Source organism: Triticum dicoccoides, chromosome 6A, assembly GCF_002162155.2.
Source record: "Triticum dicoccoides isolate Atlit2015 ecotype Zavitan chromosome 6A, WEW_v2.0, whole genome shotgun sequence".
Lineage (NCBI taxonomy): Eukaryota > Viridiplantae > Streptophyta > Magnoliopsida > Poales > Poaceae > Triticum > Triticum dicoccoides.
The window spans coordinates 90,198,523-90,213,678 of NC_041390.1; the positions used below are offsets into that span (position 1 = coordinate 90,198,523).

Genomic DNA, 15,156 nt, shown 5'->3' on the forward strand with positions numbered 1-15,156 from the left:
AAAAAAACGAAGCGATGGACAATGCAGACCTACCTCCACATACGATCTCGTCACAAGATCCAACATCTCATGAGCAGCTGGAACCGTATAAGAAGCTGGAGGCAGGAGGGGGTCCATTATTAAGCATCCCCTGCCGTCACCGCCGTCGGAAGGGCCAAAGCGACAAAAAGATCAAAGTACTTGAAGCTCTAAGAAAGGGAAAAACTACAGCTCCCACCCGTAGATTAAGGGGCTGTTTGGTTTCCAGTCACACCTTGCCACACTTTGCCATGCCTAATCTTAGACAAATTTGACCAAGTTAGGTAGGTGTTTGGTTCTAGCCACACCTAAGGCAAAGATTTTTTATGAGCAGTGAACCCCACATGTCATAGACATAAAAAGTGTGGCAAGATTCTCTTAGTCAAGTCAAAGTGGCTAACAATTTGATCAACTCAACTAAGACAAGTGTGGCAAAAATTATGTGACAATATTTATGGTAACCCGCACAAGACGTAACCGGCACTCCCCATCGGCGTAACTGGCACAAGACTACGAAGGGTGACGGGGTGTGGGAACCCTAGATCTTCTGGGAGGGGTGGCGGCTGCTATAGCGTACTCGTCGGTCGTGGCGCAATGTCTTAGTCAAATGGACCTTGCTTGAATGAACAGGCTAGCTAGCTAGAATCGCGAAACAGGAGCACAGAAAGTCAATATTAGCTGGTGATGGACGAAGTCGTAGCAATGCGAAGCGAGAGCACTTGAGATCAGATACCCGTGAGCTGGCCACCACCTTGGTCGCAGTCTCGCAGATGCCATCGGGCGGTTCTATATACGCGGCCGGATACACCCTGCTGCATGCCCAGAGCAGCTCGATCAAGTCCAAGTGTACACCTAGGCTAGGCACCAAGCTAAACAGTTCCAGCTCTAGACGGAAGGCCAGAGTGACCGGCCATGGCCGATCTCCTGTACCAATCCATCATACTCTCCGTCGTCGCGGTGGTGCTACTCCAGGTCCTCAAGCTCCGCGTCCGGCCGAGGGCGAGGACGCCGCCGGGCCCGTGGAGGCTGCCGGTCATCGGCAGCATGCACCACCTCCTGAACGTGCTCCCGCACCGCGCCCTCAGGGACCTGGCGGCTGTGCACGGCCCGCTCATGATGCTCCAGCTAGGGCAGACCCCTCTGGTGGTGGTGTCGTCGCGGGAGATGGCCCGCGAGGTGCTCAGGACGCACGACGCCAGCTTCGCCACCCGCCCCAAGCTCCTCGTCGGCGAGGTCGTCCTCTACAGCTACACCGACATCCTCTTCTCGCCCTCCGGCACCTACTGGCGCAAGCTCCGGCAGCTCTGCGCCGCCGAGATACTCAGCCCGAGCCGCGTCCTCTCCTTCCGCCACATCAGGGAGCAGGAGGTACGTCAGCCGATCTTCACCAAATAATCGCATACACATGCATGCACGCGCACCACTAGCTACGAATTATGCCCTCCATTTTAGAATATAAGGTGCATCGATTTTTATGAAAAATAAACATTTATAAGTTTGATCAAGATTATATAGAGTGAAATATCAATACCTAATACTCCCTCCGTTCACTTTTATAAATTGTTTCAGACAACTAAAAATGAGCTAATTTGCATCATGTCTGAAATGTCTTCAAGGCCTTATAAAAGTGGACAGAGGGAGTAGTAAATATGCAAATATTTTTTATGATGGATTAAACTATACAAATTTGATATTATAGATACTGATATTTTTTCCTAAAAACTTTGTCAAACAAGTACAAGTTTGACTTTTGAAAAAAAATCACACACCTTATATTATGTAACTGAGGGGTAGTTTTGATCTTGCATTTCTGCCGGTTTTGTACGTACCCTGACTGCTATATGTATGCTTTAGCTCTGAAAAAAATTGCTTCGCGTACCTAATAGGGAATCCTTTGTGGAGCCTTTTGCCATGCAAAAAATAAAAAATAGAAGAGAAGGTTGAAACCATCTTTTTTTTTGCGGGTGAAATCATCTAATGGTTCTCTTTGGTGCAAATAATCTTATGATTAAGTCAAGAGAACATTTTCAACAGCACATGGCTTTAAGGTTATTTTCACATGAGAAAACATTTAGATGAAGTCTCTTTGCAGGTGTTGTTTTCATCAAGTTTGCGTTGCTTACAATGTGTGCCACATAGTTATTTGCAAGTGTAGTTAAGCCATATTGCATGGATTGTTTTTTGATAGCACATGTGTGAAAACTTATTAATAGGTTGATAAATCTAATAAAATTAATTTGGTGTTGTAAACATTGGCACACTTTTCAGTAGACTTCATCAAATTTAATTATGTTTGACTAAAGATAAAACTAGGACTTTAATTCATTTGGATTGGAATGCAGAAAATAGTAATACAAATCATGGTGCTAGATAGGAGATTAAAAAGGAAAACGCCTCGGCAGACAATATCTCAAGCTACAAAATCTGGGTGCTACAAGTCAACAATAATGATTGCTCAAGTGCGACTACTAACTTACTACTCCCACCATTTCACAATGTAGTCCATATTTGAATTTTCGAAAGTCAAAGATTGTTTAACCAAGATTTTGGGATAAAGGATCAACATGTAAAATACTGAACAAACAAAATACATAAGTATGCTTATGATGAATCTAATGATACTAATTTTGTATTGGGGATGCTGATAATTTTTTGTCTTAAACTTGATCAAACATAGACATGTTGACTTTTCGAAAACAAAATATGCACTTACTCTATTTTGAAACGAAGGGAGTACTAACGACCGGCCGCAAAGTAAAAGACACGTGGAAAAAGATCCAGCGTGACGTAGTACGTAGCAGACAAATTCAGACAGCTGCTTCAGTCTCGTTCAAACGTGTAAAGAAATAAATTAAGCTGCCGGTGCTGACTGCTGAGTGTATGACAAGTGACATCCACCACAGAGAACTAATATACTCTTCTGCCTGTTGTCCATGTACAGGTGAAGAATCAGGTAGAAGACATCCATGGGGTCGGGCCATCGACGCCGGTGGACGCCACCGCGATTTTCTCCGGCCTAGCAATCAGCATCATCTCCCGCGCGTCCTTCGGGAACAAGCAGAGGAACGCACGGGAGTTCCTGTCGGCGGTCAAGACCGGGGTCACGCTCGCCAGCGGCTTCAAGATCCCCGACCTCTTCCCGGCATGGCGGTCCGTGCTCGCCAGGGCGACCGGCATGCGCCGCGCCTTGGAGGACGTCCACGGGACGATCGACTCAAGCCTGGACGAGGTCATAGCAGAGAGGAAATGCGTCCGGCAGGACAAGGCCAGGTCCGGCGGCGCGCCGGCCGCCGTCGAGGAGAACCTCGTCGACGTTCTCATCGGCCTGCAGGAGAAAGGCGGGCCGCTGCACCGCCTGAGCACCAACAGCATCAAGGGCGTCATAGTCGACATGTTCGTGGCCGGGACCGGCACGATATCGTCGTCGCTGGACTGGGGCATGGCGGAGCTGATGCGGAGCCCGAGGGTGATGGGCAAGCTACAGCGCGAGCTCCGAGAGGCTTTTCCCGGCAGGACGGCCATCAGCGAGCGCGACATCGATGCAGGCAGCCTCCCCTACCTGAAGCTCGTCATCAAAGAGAACCTCCGGCTGCACCCGCCGGCGCCGCTCCTGGTCCCCCGGGAGAGCATCCACGCATGCGAGCTCGGCGGGTACGTGATTCCGGCGGGCTCGCGCGTCATCGTGAACGCGTGGGCCATCGGGAGGGATCCGAGGTACTGGGGGGACGACGCCGAGGAGTTCAAGCCCGAGCGTTTTGCGGACAGCTCCGTCGATTTCACGGGGAGCAGCTACGAGTTCCTGCCGTTCGGGGCTGGCCGGAGGATGTGCCCCGGCGTCTCGTACAGCCTCCCCTTCCTGCAGATGGCGCTCGTGCAGCTCTGCTACCACTTTGACTGGTCTCTGCCAGAGGGCGTCGCCGTGGTGGACATGACGGAGGCGGATGGCCTCGGCCTACGCCGTAAGTCGCCGTTGCGGCTCTGTGCCACACCATTCGTCCCCGAGTCTGCGTGTTAATATAGGAGTACCTGCGAGTTTTTTTTTTTCCTTTTGATTTCGTTGTCTCTGTTATCTTTGTTCCCAAATTGTTTAGTTAATAACATGCTTCTCTAGGTAATAAAAGTCTAGTTCATAACATGCTTCTCTAGGTAATAAAAGTTTAGTTCATAACATGCTTCTCTAGGTAACTTACAGTTACACGGTTGTGCAATCCTGTATCACTGAACTTGCTTTCTGTAGCATGTTGTGCGCCTGGGTAGTTGAGTAAGCTCTTTACTGTCGACTGTTCCTGTTTCAGTAGAGAAAAATCATTTATAATTTGTTTGTCCTATTTTCAACTGAACTATGTAGTTCAGTTTTGCATACTGTATGCATTACCTCAAAAGTCAAAACAGATATCTGATTGTAGCAACTCAGTGAATAAAATGTACCCTGCAGACAAATAGTTCTTGGTTACATAACAAACATCAAATTTTGTTATGTTTTGTGACCATTTCTACCAACGTGGTTGCTATTTTACTTGCATTGAGAAAAGGATCTTCACTGTCCCCATATGTCATGGCTCTTGTTATGTTTGGATGACTTGACTGATGCCCCAGTTGAGTTGGTGTCTGTTTATGTCTGGTCAAGTCATGGCCCTACATGTAAGAGAGGAATCTCATTTTTTTTTATTTACAACTTTTTGTATTTCTATGTATGTAAGGTGAAGTCAGGCCCCTACATTCTAGTGAAGTATGGCTCCTAGTTTTTTTTATAGTTCTGTCCCTGTATTTGGGGTTAAGTCAGTGAAGAAGATCATTTCTGTGGTCCCTAGTAGTTTTCTGCTTGTCCTTTTGGTTTTTGATTGCTGGGTATCTTTTGCCTTCAACCTATTTTACAGTTGTATCCTCTACATTAATGCTAGTAGGTAAATATATTCTTGATGGATTTACTATCCTCTATGTTCCTGATTTTACTGTGTAGTACATATTGTAATCTCTGAATTCAGCAGTCATAGTACAGGTTTCATTGGTTGTTGTCTTTTTCTACAGTGCACAGATAAAGCAGTTACAGTCTTTATTAGGTTTAATATTCAGACCAAGTACAAAGTAATTTTTGCCTCTTTATTTTGTGTAATTTACTGTAGCTTAATGATGGATTTACAGTAGCCTCATGATGTATTTATTGTTTTCAAATTTTTGTATTACAGTATTGACTCTAGTGTTGCACAGAGCAAGAAACTTTCAATCCTTAGGTCAGTATTCTCATTTCAGTTTGTTTACATGTTTTGCTTTGTTCTGATGGTGAATTTACAGTAGCCTGATGATGAATTTAGAGCACTGTAGTTATCTGAATTTCTGGTTGCTGAATGCTTGTGTTTAGGCCTTCCTTCCACAAGAATCTTCTTCAGATCTTTGATGATTCCATGGGGAACTCGGGTGTTTCTTCCACTGTTGTTCTAAAGAACAACAAACCTTCAAACTACCAAAGATCTCGAGGAGACATTTACCTGGACTTATTCTGTGTTGATTTGCTTCAAATATTTGTTAAGAACTTGAGAGCATTGGATCCTAGTGGGGCCACCGCTGCTCCACGATGAGGATGAGGCACCGCTGCAGCGAGGTAATGAAGGAGGCACTCGTGCACCTTCAAGATCGTCGGGGGCACCTCCTCCTTCATGAACTTGCAGCACGATACGCAACACGACAGTGACGCCGACGCATACTAGCTGTTCATGAACTTTTCTATTTGGAAAACTTCGCTAAATCAATAGATTTTCACTAATTTTAAAACTGTTCTGAATTTAAAAACATTAACTTAAAAACTGTTCATAGATTTCAAACAACATGCATGAATTTAAACATGTCCACAAATTTTAAAATGTTAACAAAATTTAATAGTTCGTGTACTCCAAACTAATATTGAATTTAAATACATTCATGAATTTTAGAAAATCTACACGAATTTTAATAAATATTCATGAATTAAAATGTGAAAAGAGAAAATAAAAAACGAAAAAGAGAAGAAAACAGAAAATAAATAATAATAAATGTAAAAACCATTTTTTTACTAACACCGGTAGAGGAAACTCAGAAAAGGAAGAAAAACAAATAAGACAGGCAATACCTTCTAGAACCTTCTCAAAACCGAAAAAACCATCCGGCATATTACAACTATGTTTTTTTTGTGAAACGCATATATTACATCTATGTAGGTGTGCGTTACTCTCAACCAAGGACACACCCTTGCAAGCCGGCCCATAAGCCACCACGGACCACAACGCACCAGGAGGCTCAAAATGTGATGTAGCTTAGGAGCTGTTCGGCAGTCCACCAGCTTCTTGGATTTTAGGAATCTGGAGAGTACCGATTCACTCACTCCGCAGTTTTGAACTAAAACTCCGCCAGCTCCGGGAGCGGCAGCGTGGAGCAGAGGGACTCCGAACAGTCCCTTAGTATTTGAATAGACATCCACATTTGCTTCACAATATAGTTGCATATCTGATCTTTTTGTAAAATAAAGGACCACAGTATCTGTGGAACGTTCGCTAGGAGGGATGACATTTACAAATGTTTTCCCTGTCAGTTTTAGTTGTAGAGGGATGCCATTTTCTTCGGAAGAAGATGTCAGTTTTTAGCATAGAAGGCAAAAAAAATTGAAAAAAAAGCTGCCTATGTGTTGGATTTTTTTTAGCATTTTATCATCCACTTACATTTTAATTTGGATGTCTACTTTGTATATATAGGTGTTTTCTTAAGTACACATACCAGATATTTCGGCTTATTCACTGTCACTTTCCACACCCGTGGGTTGGAATTTTTGGTAGGAGATAGCTCTAAGATCTTTACATGCCCTGAGCAGCCGGATATCTTCTGCAGTTTACAGCGCATAGAGCTTGATATTTTTATAGCAGAAAGAAGATATTTGCTGCGACGGATTGAAAGGTGAAAGGGATGGGTGATGGGGCTGATGGCTACAGCATCTTCCGTCAAGCTATTTCTTCTTGTCTACCTGCAGGGTCCCTGCCTACACCAATTCCTTCAGCTTCCATTATTTCTTAATCAGGCCAACAGGGAGAAGAAGGTTCTGCATCATCAGGGTAAGCTTTTACTCTCTTCAATTCTCTTCATTTTCTTCTCCCCGTTGGGTTTTCTGGGCCTTTATTCAGGGCGATGCTTGCAGAAGGGAGGTGCCTCTCAGGTTGTGTTGCTCTTGGATGCGATGGTGCCATGGAAGATGGAGGCGCGCCTGGCGGAGACGGTGTGGGTGGTGCTCCTCGGCTGGGTCTCCTCCTGCCTCACCGTCGCCGGCGACGTCGCGCGCGCACTCAGAAGCAGCGACCTCTCCATCTAAAAGCAACTTCCGACATCGCCGGCTGCGAAGAACCGACGACTCTGCATCGCGCTCCGTTTGGCGCACAGGGGAAGAAATAGCTTAGACGTAACCAGTCCGTGGACAGAGTTCATCCACAGAAGGACGGGTCTGATGTAAAAGTGAAATCTTCATGTAGCATAGACGTAAAATTTTGTGTCAAGCAGAGAAATAGCTATTGCTCAGAGTGTCCTGACTTTCTAACACAGATAGCACTGAAGGAACTAATATGGCTGCCGCATCTGACGAACTACCGAGAAAACTTTGTAACTAGCCTTTGCAAGGTGGAGTGGTATCTCGTATATATACGGATTGTAACACTGTTCGAGGCAGGAGGTTCTTCCAAGATGCTATCGCCGCCCTTTTGATTTCTTGAAAGACCTCGGTTTTCGGTGGCGACCTCTTGGAGCTTCCTCCTCTTCTTTATCCTCGTCCTCCGCTTTCCTCCTCTTGTGACCACCGTCCTCCTTCAGTTTCTGTCAGATAATAACAAATCAATGGTAACTGGTGTCGGTGCAGCTGCCACAGCACTTAGGGAAGACGATTGTGGGCACTTTAAATTGATTGCTACGTGGAGTACATACCATCAGTGCAATCCTCTTTGAATCGGATATATGCTCACGAAGTATCAGGATCTCATCAGCGTCTGCCGTCCGGACAGGAATTTCCTTTCCTGCGAAAATAGGTGATGACTTCAGAAAGAAATCTCCAGTTATGTGTGCAAGGGATACAAGCAACAAGGAAAACTATTACCAAGGAGCGCCTCGATCATCTTAAACCACAGACCCTCATACTGATTCACAAAAGATACAGCATATCCTGATTGCCCTGCACGCGCAGTCCTACCGACCCGATGTACATAATCCTGCATTTGGTGCGGTACAAGATTTAGAATCAATGACAATACAAATGCATGATGTTCTCGACAATAAAGGCAATATCCGTTGAATAAGATAGAAAACCTTAGAATTCATTGGAATATCATAATTCATAACCACATCAACTCCTTGAATGTCAAGACCACGGCTTGCCACGTCGGTGCAAATAAGGATGTTGAATTCCTTTGCTTTGAACTTGTTTAAAGCGCCTAGTCTTTTGTCCTGATAAAGAGAATAAAAAAATAAATTATTTATGGTGGGAAAACTAACATGTCCAAGATGGATCTCACTTATATCTCCTCAAAAGGCTGCATAATTTGAATGGTGAAATCAAAATACTTTTGTTTGTCTAAAGAAAAGTTAAGAAAGAAAACCTGACTCATCTGGCCACTGATAGAGAGAGCTTTAAAACCAAGATTCCTTAAAGTGAGAGCAAGGAGTCTTGTTGACTCGCAGGTCCGCACGAAGATCATGGTCATGCTCCCTGGCAACTCATTCAGAACATGAACAAGATAACAATCCTGAAACCAAAAATGACAAACGAACAATAAAGGGAAATCAGTACTCCAACCACTGATGGTGAATAGAGAAATATAATCTCAAAAAAAGAACATGTATTGTTCTTTCTGCTTTTTCTTTCTGTTTTTTCTTTCTTTTTCTCCTTTTCTTCCCTTTCTCCTTGTAACTTACTCACAATTATTAATAGAAAATTACCATAGAACAATTGCTCTACGGTCAGGGCTTCAAAAAAAACAGAGCATGTATGTAATTAAACTAATCTCCTGAAGTCAAGGGTATAAGCATCGGGATTCTTTATCAGGATTGTTTATTAAATGTAGGAGAATCTCGGTCCAAGGGTTTCAACATGGGCTTAATCATTACTGCGATTTTTCTGTTAAAAGAAGTCCAAAGAGATAACGCAGGCCTGCAATTTATCACACAGGTCCTGGTATTGAGAAAAAGAAACGGAACTTTGCACTTCTTAAATACAATATTATATTAATAAGTACAAGAACTAACCTTGTAATCTGCAGGAACGAAGTACCACTCTTCTTTAAGTGTGTCCACTGTAGAATATTTGGAGGATACTTCAATCTGTTCCCCAAAAAACCTCCTCTTCTATTAGTAAGAGTAAGAAGGCTCCGAAAAAGGTCCTTTTGTATTAACGTTTTGCTCCTTATTGAATGCCTAAACTACAAAGAAGAATGGTTACCTTGACAGGGTTTCTGAGACAAGCACGTTGCAGTTTGCTTACCTGCAAAGAAAACCCGTAAGCTATTCTGTATTCAGTCAAACAAAAATACATAGGTAGCAAAGCCGTGAAGCACCAATTAGAAAAATAAGGATATTCATGACTACAAACATCATTGCTGCAACTTGGAAGAGCATGTTCAAGTAGTAGTCCTAGAAATACAAAGAGATGCTCAGTTCAGCAGAATCAGTGCGATATATCACAAACTGTCAACTTTTGCAGTATATCTCAAGACTTCACAGTGTAATCACCAAACAAAGCGGTAAACAAGGCCACATCAATCTGATAAATACAACAATGGCAGATTATTGATGTTTTTTCGTTCGTGTGGTTCACTGAATCAGAAAAACCATAATAAAAAAACTGCCTTGGTATCCACCAACCTTTTTGGTCATTGTCGCTGAAAAAAGGTAGGTTATCCTTTCTTTAGGAATGACATTCAGAATCTCATCAAGTGATTCCTTGAACTCCAAATTAAGTAATTTATCAGCTTCATCAAGTACCTAGAAAACCAGAAGATTGGGCACACGTCAAAATAAAAGCATCGAGGATTAAACTAGTTGGTATTGTTGATCCAAATTGTGGAGGTATACGCTAGTTATGTCAAGAAATAGTTGACAATGAAGGTCCCGAAGAGTTTAATCACCACATTATGATCAGTAACTACAGCACATTGCTTCTACTTACAACGAAGAAACTATTACAACAACCAGTCAAGCATATGGAAAACTACTGATTCATTTATGTATTGCTAGTTCATAACACATGCGTTGGGGTGGTTCAGTTTGACAAAACAGGCTTCAAGTAATTAAAATGAAAAAGTATCTGATTATATTGGATGGTTAGCATAATACAGGATAGCACTGCCTGGAAAATGTAAGTTTCCACTTTAACAGGTGAGGAAGGATTTGTGAGAAGCCACCTTTATATATTACACATTGCACATTACTCCATTATATAATGCAAGGTTCTATCCGTAACAACCAGGTATGATTTTCATCTGTCAAAGTGAAAATTCAACTTACCAAAATCATGTACGCGACATCCAACAATCAGAATGATATAGGTATAAATGCAACAGCAAGATAATGCAAATTAAAAAAAAAAGGTAGAATGCAAAGAATGCGTACCAAGTATTTCAATTTAGTTAGGCTAAAACCTTTTGTATCTTTCAAATGGTCCAAAAGACGGCCAGGAGTTCCAACCTGCATTTTGGAGGAGATGATACATAAAACAAGCCAAGTCCTGATAAAGACAGTTTTCCAATGTCATGGAAGAGAATAAAAGCTCTTTTTGTCTGCTACTTGTGACTGGTGTATGCAATGGAAGGTCTTGGCCTTATCTTGAATACCCAAGTCCCATGTCTGCTAGACTCTAGAAGCCACATATACAAAATTCAGTGAAATGACGCATCTAGAGTCTATAAGGATGCACTTGTCATCACAGTGGCTTTCGAAACTAAAAGTGCTTATAATACTCCCTCTATTCCAAAATATAGTGCATATGGATATGGTATCTGTTAAAAAAATTCTAAAAACTGTCAAACTTGACAAAGTTGGACTTAGGAGTTAGGACAAAATCTATATGCATTATATTTTGGAATGGAAGGAGTATATTAACTTCAGATATATTATCGATCAATAAATCCCTGAAGTGTATTCACAAACAGAATTACTAGAGATGGTAACCTAAGTTAAAAGGCCCAATAAGCTGGCTAACTGGAGAAGGTTCAGGTTGGCCGAAAGGGTCTTTCTAAAGTCCAAAGAGTTAATACATGCTAATACTGATGTCAGAGCTTTTATGCTCTAGGATTAAAAGGAGCTGTGTTGATGATTGAGTGTGGATTTTTGCCCGAGCAAATCAACATGTATGTCCTACATATTCAACCTCGCTTGCAGTTTCAAAGCACAAAGCATCCTGAACCTATATTGTCTTAGGTTAGGATTGGGTAGAGAATACTCACCACAATATGTGGACGTTTTGCAATGGATAACACTTGCTGCATCCGGTCAACTCCTCCAACAAGCTGGGAAAGGGAAAATTCAACTGAAAATGATTAATGTAACTCAATATATAATCTCATGGACGATGATGGATACTTGATTTGAGTAAGTCGTAGCATGGTCACCAAGAAACATCTTAATGCAAAAGAAGACAGCAAATTTCATCAAATTATATTAAGAAGAAGTAAGCAATATCAAAGAGAATAGTGAAGCAGTCTTGTCATAGTGGAGGAGAAAGGTCATCAACAAACATTGAAATTGTCGGTATGCATGGGCTCGTACAGCAACAAGCTTATGCAATGAAGTTATGATCTTTAAAAGTTAAAACTATATAGATGCAACCATGATTCACTATGCTTTGGCTTCGCCAAACTTAAGTACCCTCAATCTAACCAAACCAAAGGGAGTAGCCAACAATTCACAACTAGCAATTACAACAGTTAGTTAAATGAGAAGTATGATCAGCACAAGGACACGAAGCATATTCCAGTATGTGCATCCCAATTAGTTGTTGAAAAATCATTCATATCAGAACAAATAAAGAGTGAGTTGTATCAACACCACTTACCACTGAGCAAACCAAGCCGATCGCTGACCCCAACGCCTCAAACTGCTCCGCAATCTGAATCGCTAGCTCCCTGAACCACCACAGCCGCACGGTAAGCTCCCACACAGACACAAGCTACCGAGAAGAAAATGTGTCACGAGAAGGAGAAAGGAAAGTAAGAAGTTGACCTCGTGGGCAACATGACGCAGGCGAAGAAGGGCTGGGGGTGCTGGATCAGCGCCTGGATAATCGGCAGCGCAAAGGCACCTGTCTTCCCCGACCCCGTCTGTCCCAGACCAATCAGGTCCCTGCCTGCACCCAAAACCAAACTCGAATATATCAGCGATCCGCGACCATCAAAATCGCACATATACATGGCTGAAGATGATGCTGGTACCTTTGAGAGCGTAAGGGATGGCCCCCGCCTGGATCTTCGTGGGCTGCTTCCACCCCATGGCGTCACACGCCTCCACCAGCTTGGGGCAGATGCCCAGCTCCGCAAACGTCGACGGCTCAGCAGCCGGTTCTGGCTCCGGCTCCGACTGCTGCACCTCGCCACCCCCGGCGACCACCTTATCCACCTTATCCATGGCTACGAGCGTGGTTTTGCTCTGCGAGGCGTGGCGTGGCGCACGGTAGATTTATGAAGTGGACATAACATGCAAGTGCTCTCGTATACATAACAAAAATGTGGACATTGCAAACCTAAACAAATGCTCGCATGATAGAAGTGTCCTGTCATATTCATATACAGGCATAGCAAAATAAGTGGACATGATGGTTTTATGAACATGTTTTATGTGTCGCTGTCATATAGATAGCAGTTTTATGTCGTTGATATAATATGCATAGCGGTGTGCTAGTTCTTGTTGCCATTAGCACGTGCTAGGCTAGCAGGAACATCACACACATCTACCGGCATGAACATAGACAGCCCAGAAGCACACACAGCCACAGCCGAATTGCACGCACATCCACATCCAGCACATGCTCAACTTGGGTTCTCTCAAAATAAAAAAGCACAGGCTCACCTTGGGCAGGCAGAGAACGAGCTCCGAAGAGGGAGAGGTCCAGCGCGGCGTCGCGGAGGTGCGGGCCGGGGGAAAGAGCGGTGTCGCGGAGTTCTGGTGCGCGCCGGTGGCAGAGATCGAGTCGTGGCGGCGGTCGGGTGGGGAATTTTGGAGGAGAAGGGCTGCCGCTCGCGGACGCAGTGGTTATGCGAGGGGAGAAAGGACTTGGCGCACACGGCGGCGGAGTCGGCGCGGCGGCATAAACCCCAGCGGACGAAGCGGAAGGGGTTGCCTTGCCTCGTGGACCGGCTTGATCGGCCCAGTCACTTGGGCAGGCTGGCCCTGTAATATGAGCAGCCACGGTCGTAGCATACTTTCAAAAAATGTTTATTCCTTTTTAAAAAATTCAAAGTACTTTCAACAAGTGTTTAATTAATTAACTAAATTATTCACGTAATGTGGAAAAGTTTTCTAAAAAATGTAATATAGAAAAATGTTCACCAACCTATAAAAAGTTTAGGACTGTGCTAACGACCGGACGGCAGGATTTTAGCTATAGGCACGAACGATCGCTGCAAAGACGCATGTATGCAGGATGAGCGATGACGACTTTGCATGTAAAGTCGTCATCGCTAATCCTGCATACATGCGCGGTAGCTTGCAGCTGCATAGTTAAATATGCATGCATATAAAAACAAAACTACTGATGCCATCAAAGATTTCTTTGAAATTCAAACTTTAAAATGTTTTGTAGCACAAACCATAGCTCTGATTGAAAAACTATTTTCACATAAATTATTCGTCGCGACGAGATCTTCGAATCTAGATCCCATGTTGGTATGTTTCGACGACTTTTTTCAGGGTCAAAAGTTAATAGGCCCAGGCTAAGTAAGTTATCACGTCTATGATACGTAAGTTGTTGAGGCATATCTCTCTCGATATAGTTTTGGTGATTGATGACAACATGTTTGCGGACTAATCGTGTGCTTTGAGTATTTCACAGATTCATCCTTGGCACGAGACGTTTTCTTCCCTTCGGAGTGTCATTCAAGATGGTGTAGCTCTTTCGTTTATCTTTCAGTGGACTAATTGCGTAGAGGGCACCGTACTATCAAGAGGGGGTCCGCTGGGGTATTGCTTGGGTGGAATCAACACGTACACATCAGATTCTCATCCTCAAAGCTCTTCCACTTCGTTGGAGAGATCTCTTCTCTTTTTGTGTCATGTATTGGTTCCAGCGGTAGTACCGCACAACCCAGCGGTAGTACCGTTGAGGAGTCACAAGCGGCAGTACCGCTCCGCAGCGGTAGTACCGCCGATGACTCCACAGCAGTATTACCGCTGGCCTGCCTGGCACCACCGCCTCGTCCTCAGCCTCGACGGAGAGATCTTCTCTCCGCGCAACCCAGCGGTAGTATCGCCGAAGGGTCACAAGCGGCAGTACCGCTCCGCAGCGGTAGTACCACCGGTGACCAAGCAGTTGTACTACCGCTGGGCTGTCTGGCTCCTACCGCCTCGACTCGAGGGCTCTTTTTCTCGTGTCGGGTTTTGCGGCACTAGTTGCGGCAGTAGAGGCGGTAGTACCGTTTTGAAACGGTAGTACCGCCCTTACCACCACGATAGTACCGCGCTGGGTCCAGATCCTTGCTTCTCTCCTCTGTGCGGCAGTACCGCTAGCTGGAGCGGCAGTACCACTGGCTCAGCGGTAGTACCCCCCCCCCCTTAGCGGTACTACCACCCTGTGCGGGGCTGGTTGGTGGGGCAACAGTTGGATTGTTGCCCCCACTATAAAAGGGGGTCCCCTTCTTCCCCGTTGACTCACCTCTTCCCTCTCAAGCTCCATTAATGCTCAAGCTCCATTAATGCTCCAAGCTCCATTTTTGCCCGATCTATCTCTCTAGCCAATCAAACTTGTTGATTTGCTCGGAAGTGGTTGAGAAGGCCCCGATCTACACTTCCACCAAGGGATTTTCGATTCCCCCACTCATCCCTAGCGGATCTTATTACTCTTGGGTGTTTGAGCACCCTAGACGGTTGAGGTCACCACGGAGCCATAGTCCATTGTGGTGAAGCTTCGTGGTATTGTTGGGAGCCTCCGAT

The 15,156-nt window shown here is 44.3% G+C and overlaps 2 protein-coding genes and 1 long non-coding RNA gene across 3 annotated transcripts; 2 read left to right on the top strand and 1 right to left on the bottom strand.

The window, feature by feature from the left end:
* Positions 1–930: 930 nt before the first annotated feature.
* Positions 931–4,243, top strand: LOC119319168 (premnaspirodiene oxygenase-like). Its single transcript, XM_037593655.1, has 2 exons — positions 931–1,386; positions 2,960–4,243. Exons 1-2 carry the CDS (start codon positions 931–933, stop codon positions 4,031–4,033), a joined length of 1,530 nt encoding a protein of 509 aa, XP_037449552.1. The 3' UTR covers positions 4,034–4,243.
* Positions 4,244–6,969: 2,726 nt separating this feature from the next.
* Positions 6,970–7,572, top strand: LOC119315211. Its single transcript, XR_005152631.1, has 2 exons — positions 6,970–7,094; positions 7,178–7,572. It is a non-coding gene; the product is annotated as an uncharacterized LOC119315211 (long non-coding RNA).
* Positions 7,573–7,716: 144 nt separating this feature from the next.
* LOC119315210 (DEAD-box ATP-dependent RNA helicase 10-like) lies at positions 7,717–12,650 on the bottom strand. The gene is made up of 13 exons (XM_037589877.1): positions 12,444–12,650; positions 12,235–12,358; positions 12,068–12,137; positions 11,460–11,522; positions 10,627–10,701; positions 9,880–9,999; positions 9,458–9,499; positions 9,265–9,339; positions 8,619–8,765; positions 8,329–8,466; positions 8,120–8,231; positions 7,951–8,039; positions 7,717–7,842 (listed from the first exon to the last, which is right to left on the bottom strand). Exons 1-13 carry the CDS (start codon positions 12,634–12,636, stop codon positions 7,717–7,719), a joined length of 1,374 nt encoding a protein of 457 aa, XP_037445774.1. The 5' UTR covers positions 12,637–12,650.
* Positions 12,651–15,156: the final 2,506 nt, after the last annotated feature.

Coding starts and splice junctions, on each gene's coding strand:
- LOC119319168 (XM_037593655.1), top strand. CDS start 931: ATGGCCGATCTCCTGTACCAATCCATCATACTCTCCGTCGTCGCGGTG. Junction 1,387..2,959: donor GCCACATCAGGGAGCAGGAG/GTACGTCAGCCG, acceptor GTCCATGTACAG/GTGAAGAATCAGGTAGAAGA.
- LOC119315210 (XM_037589877.1), bottom strand. CDS start 12,636: ATGGATAAGGTGGATAAGGTGGTCGCCGGGGGTGGCGAGGTGCAGCAG. Junction 12,359..12,443: donor CATCCCTTACGCTCTCAAAG/GTACCAGCATCA, acceptor TTTTGGGTGCAG/GCAGGGACCTGATTGGTCTG. Junction 12,138..12,234: donor TGCGTCATGTTGCCCACGAG/GTCAACTTCTTA, acceptor GTGGTGGTTCAG/GGAGCTAGCGATTCAGATTG.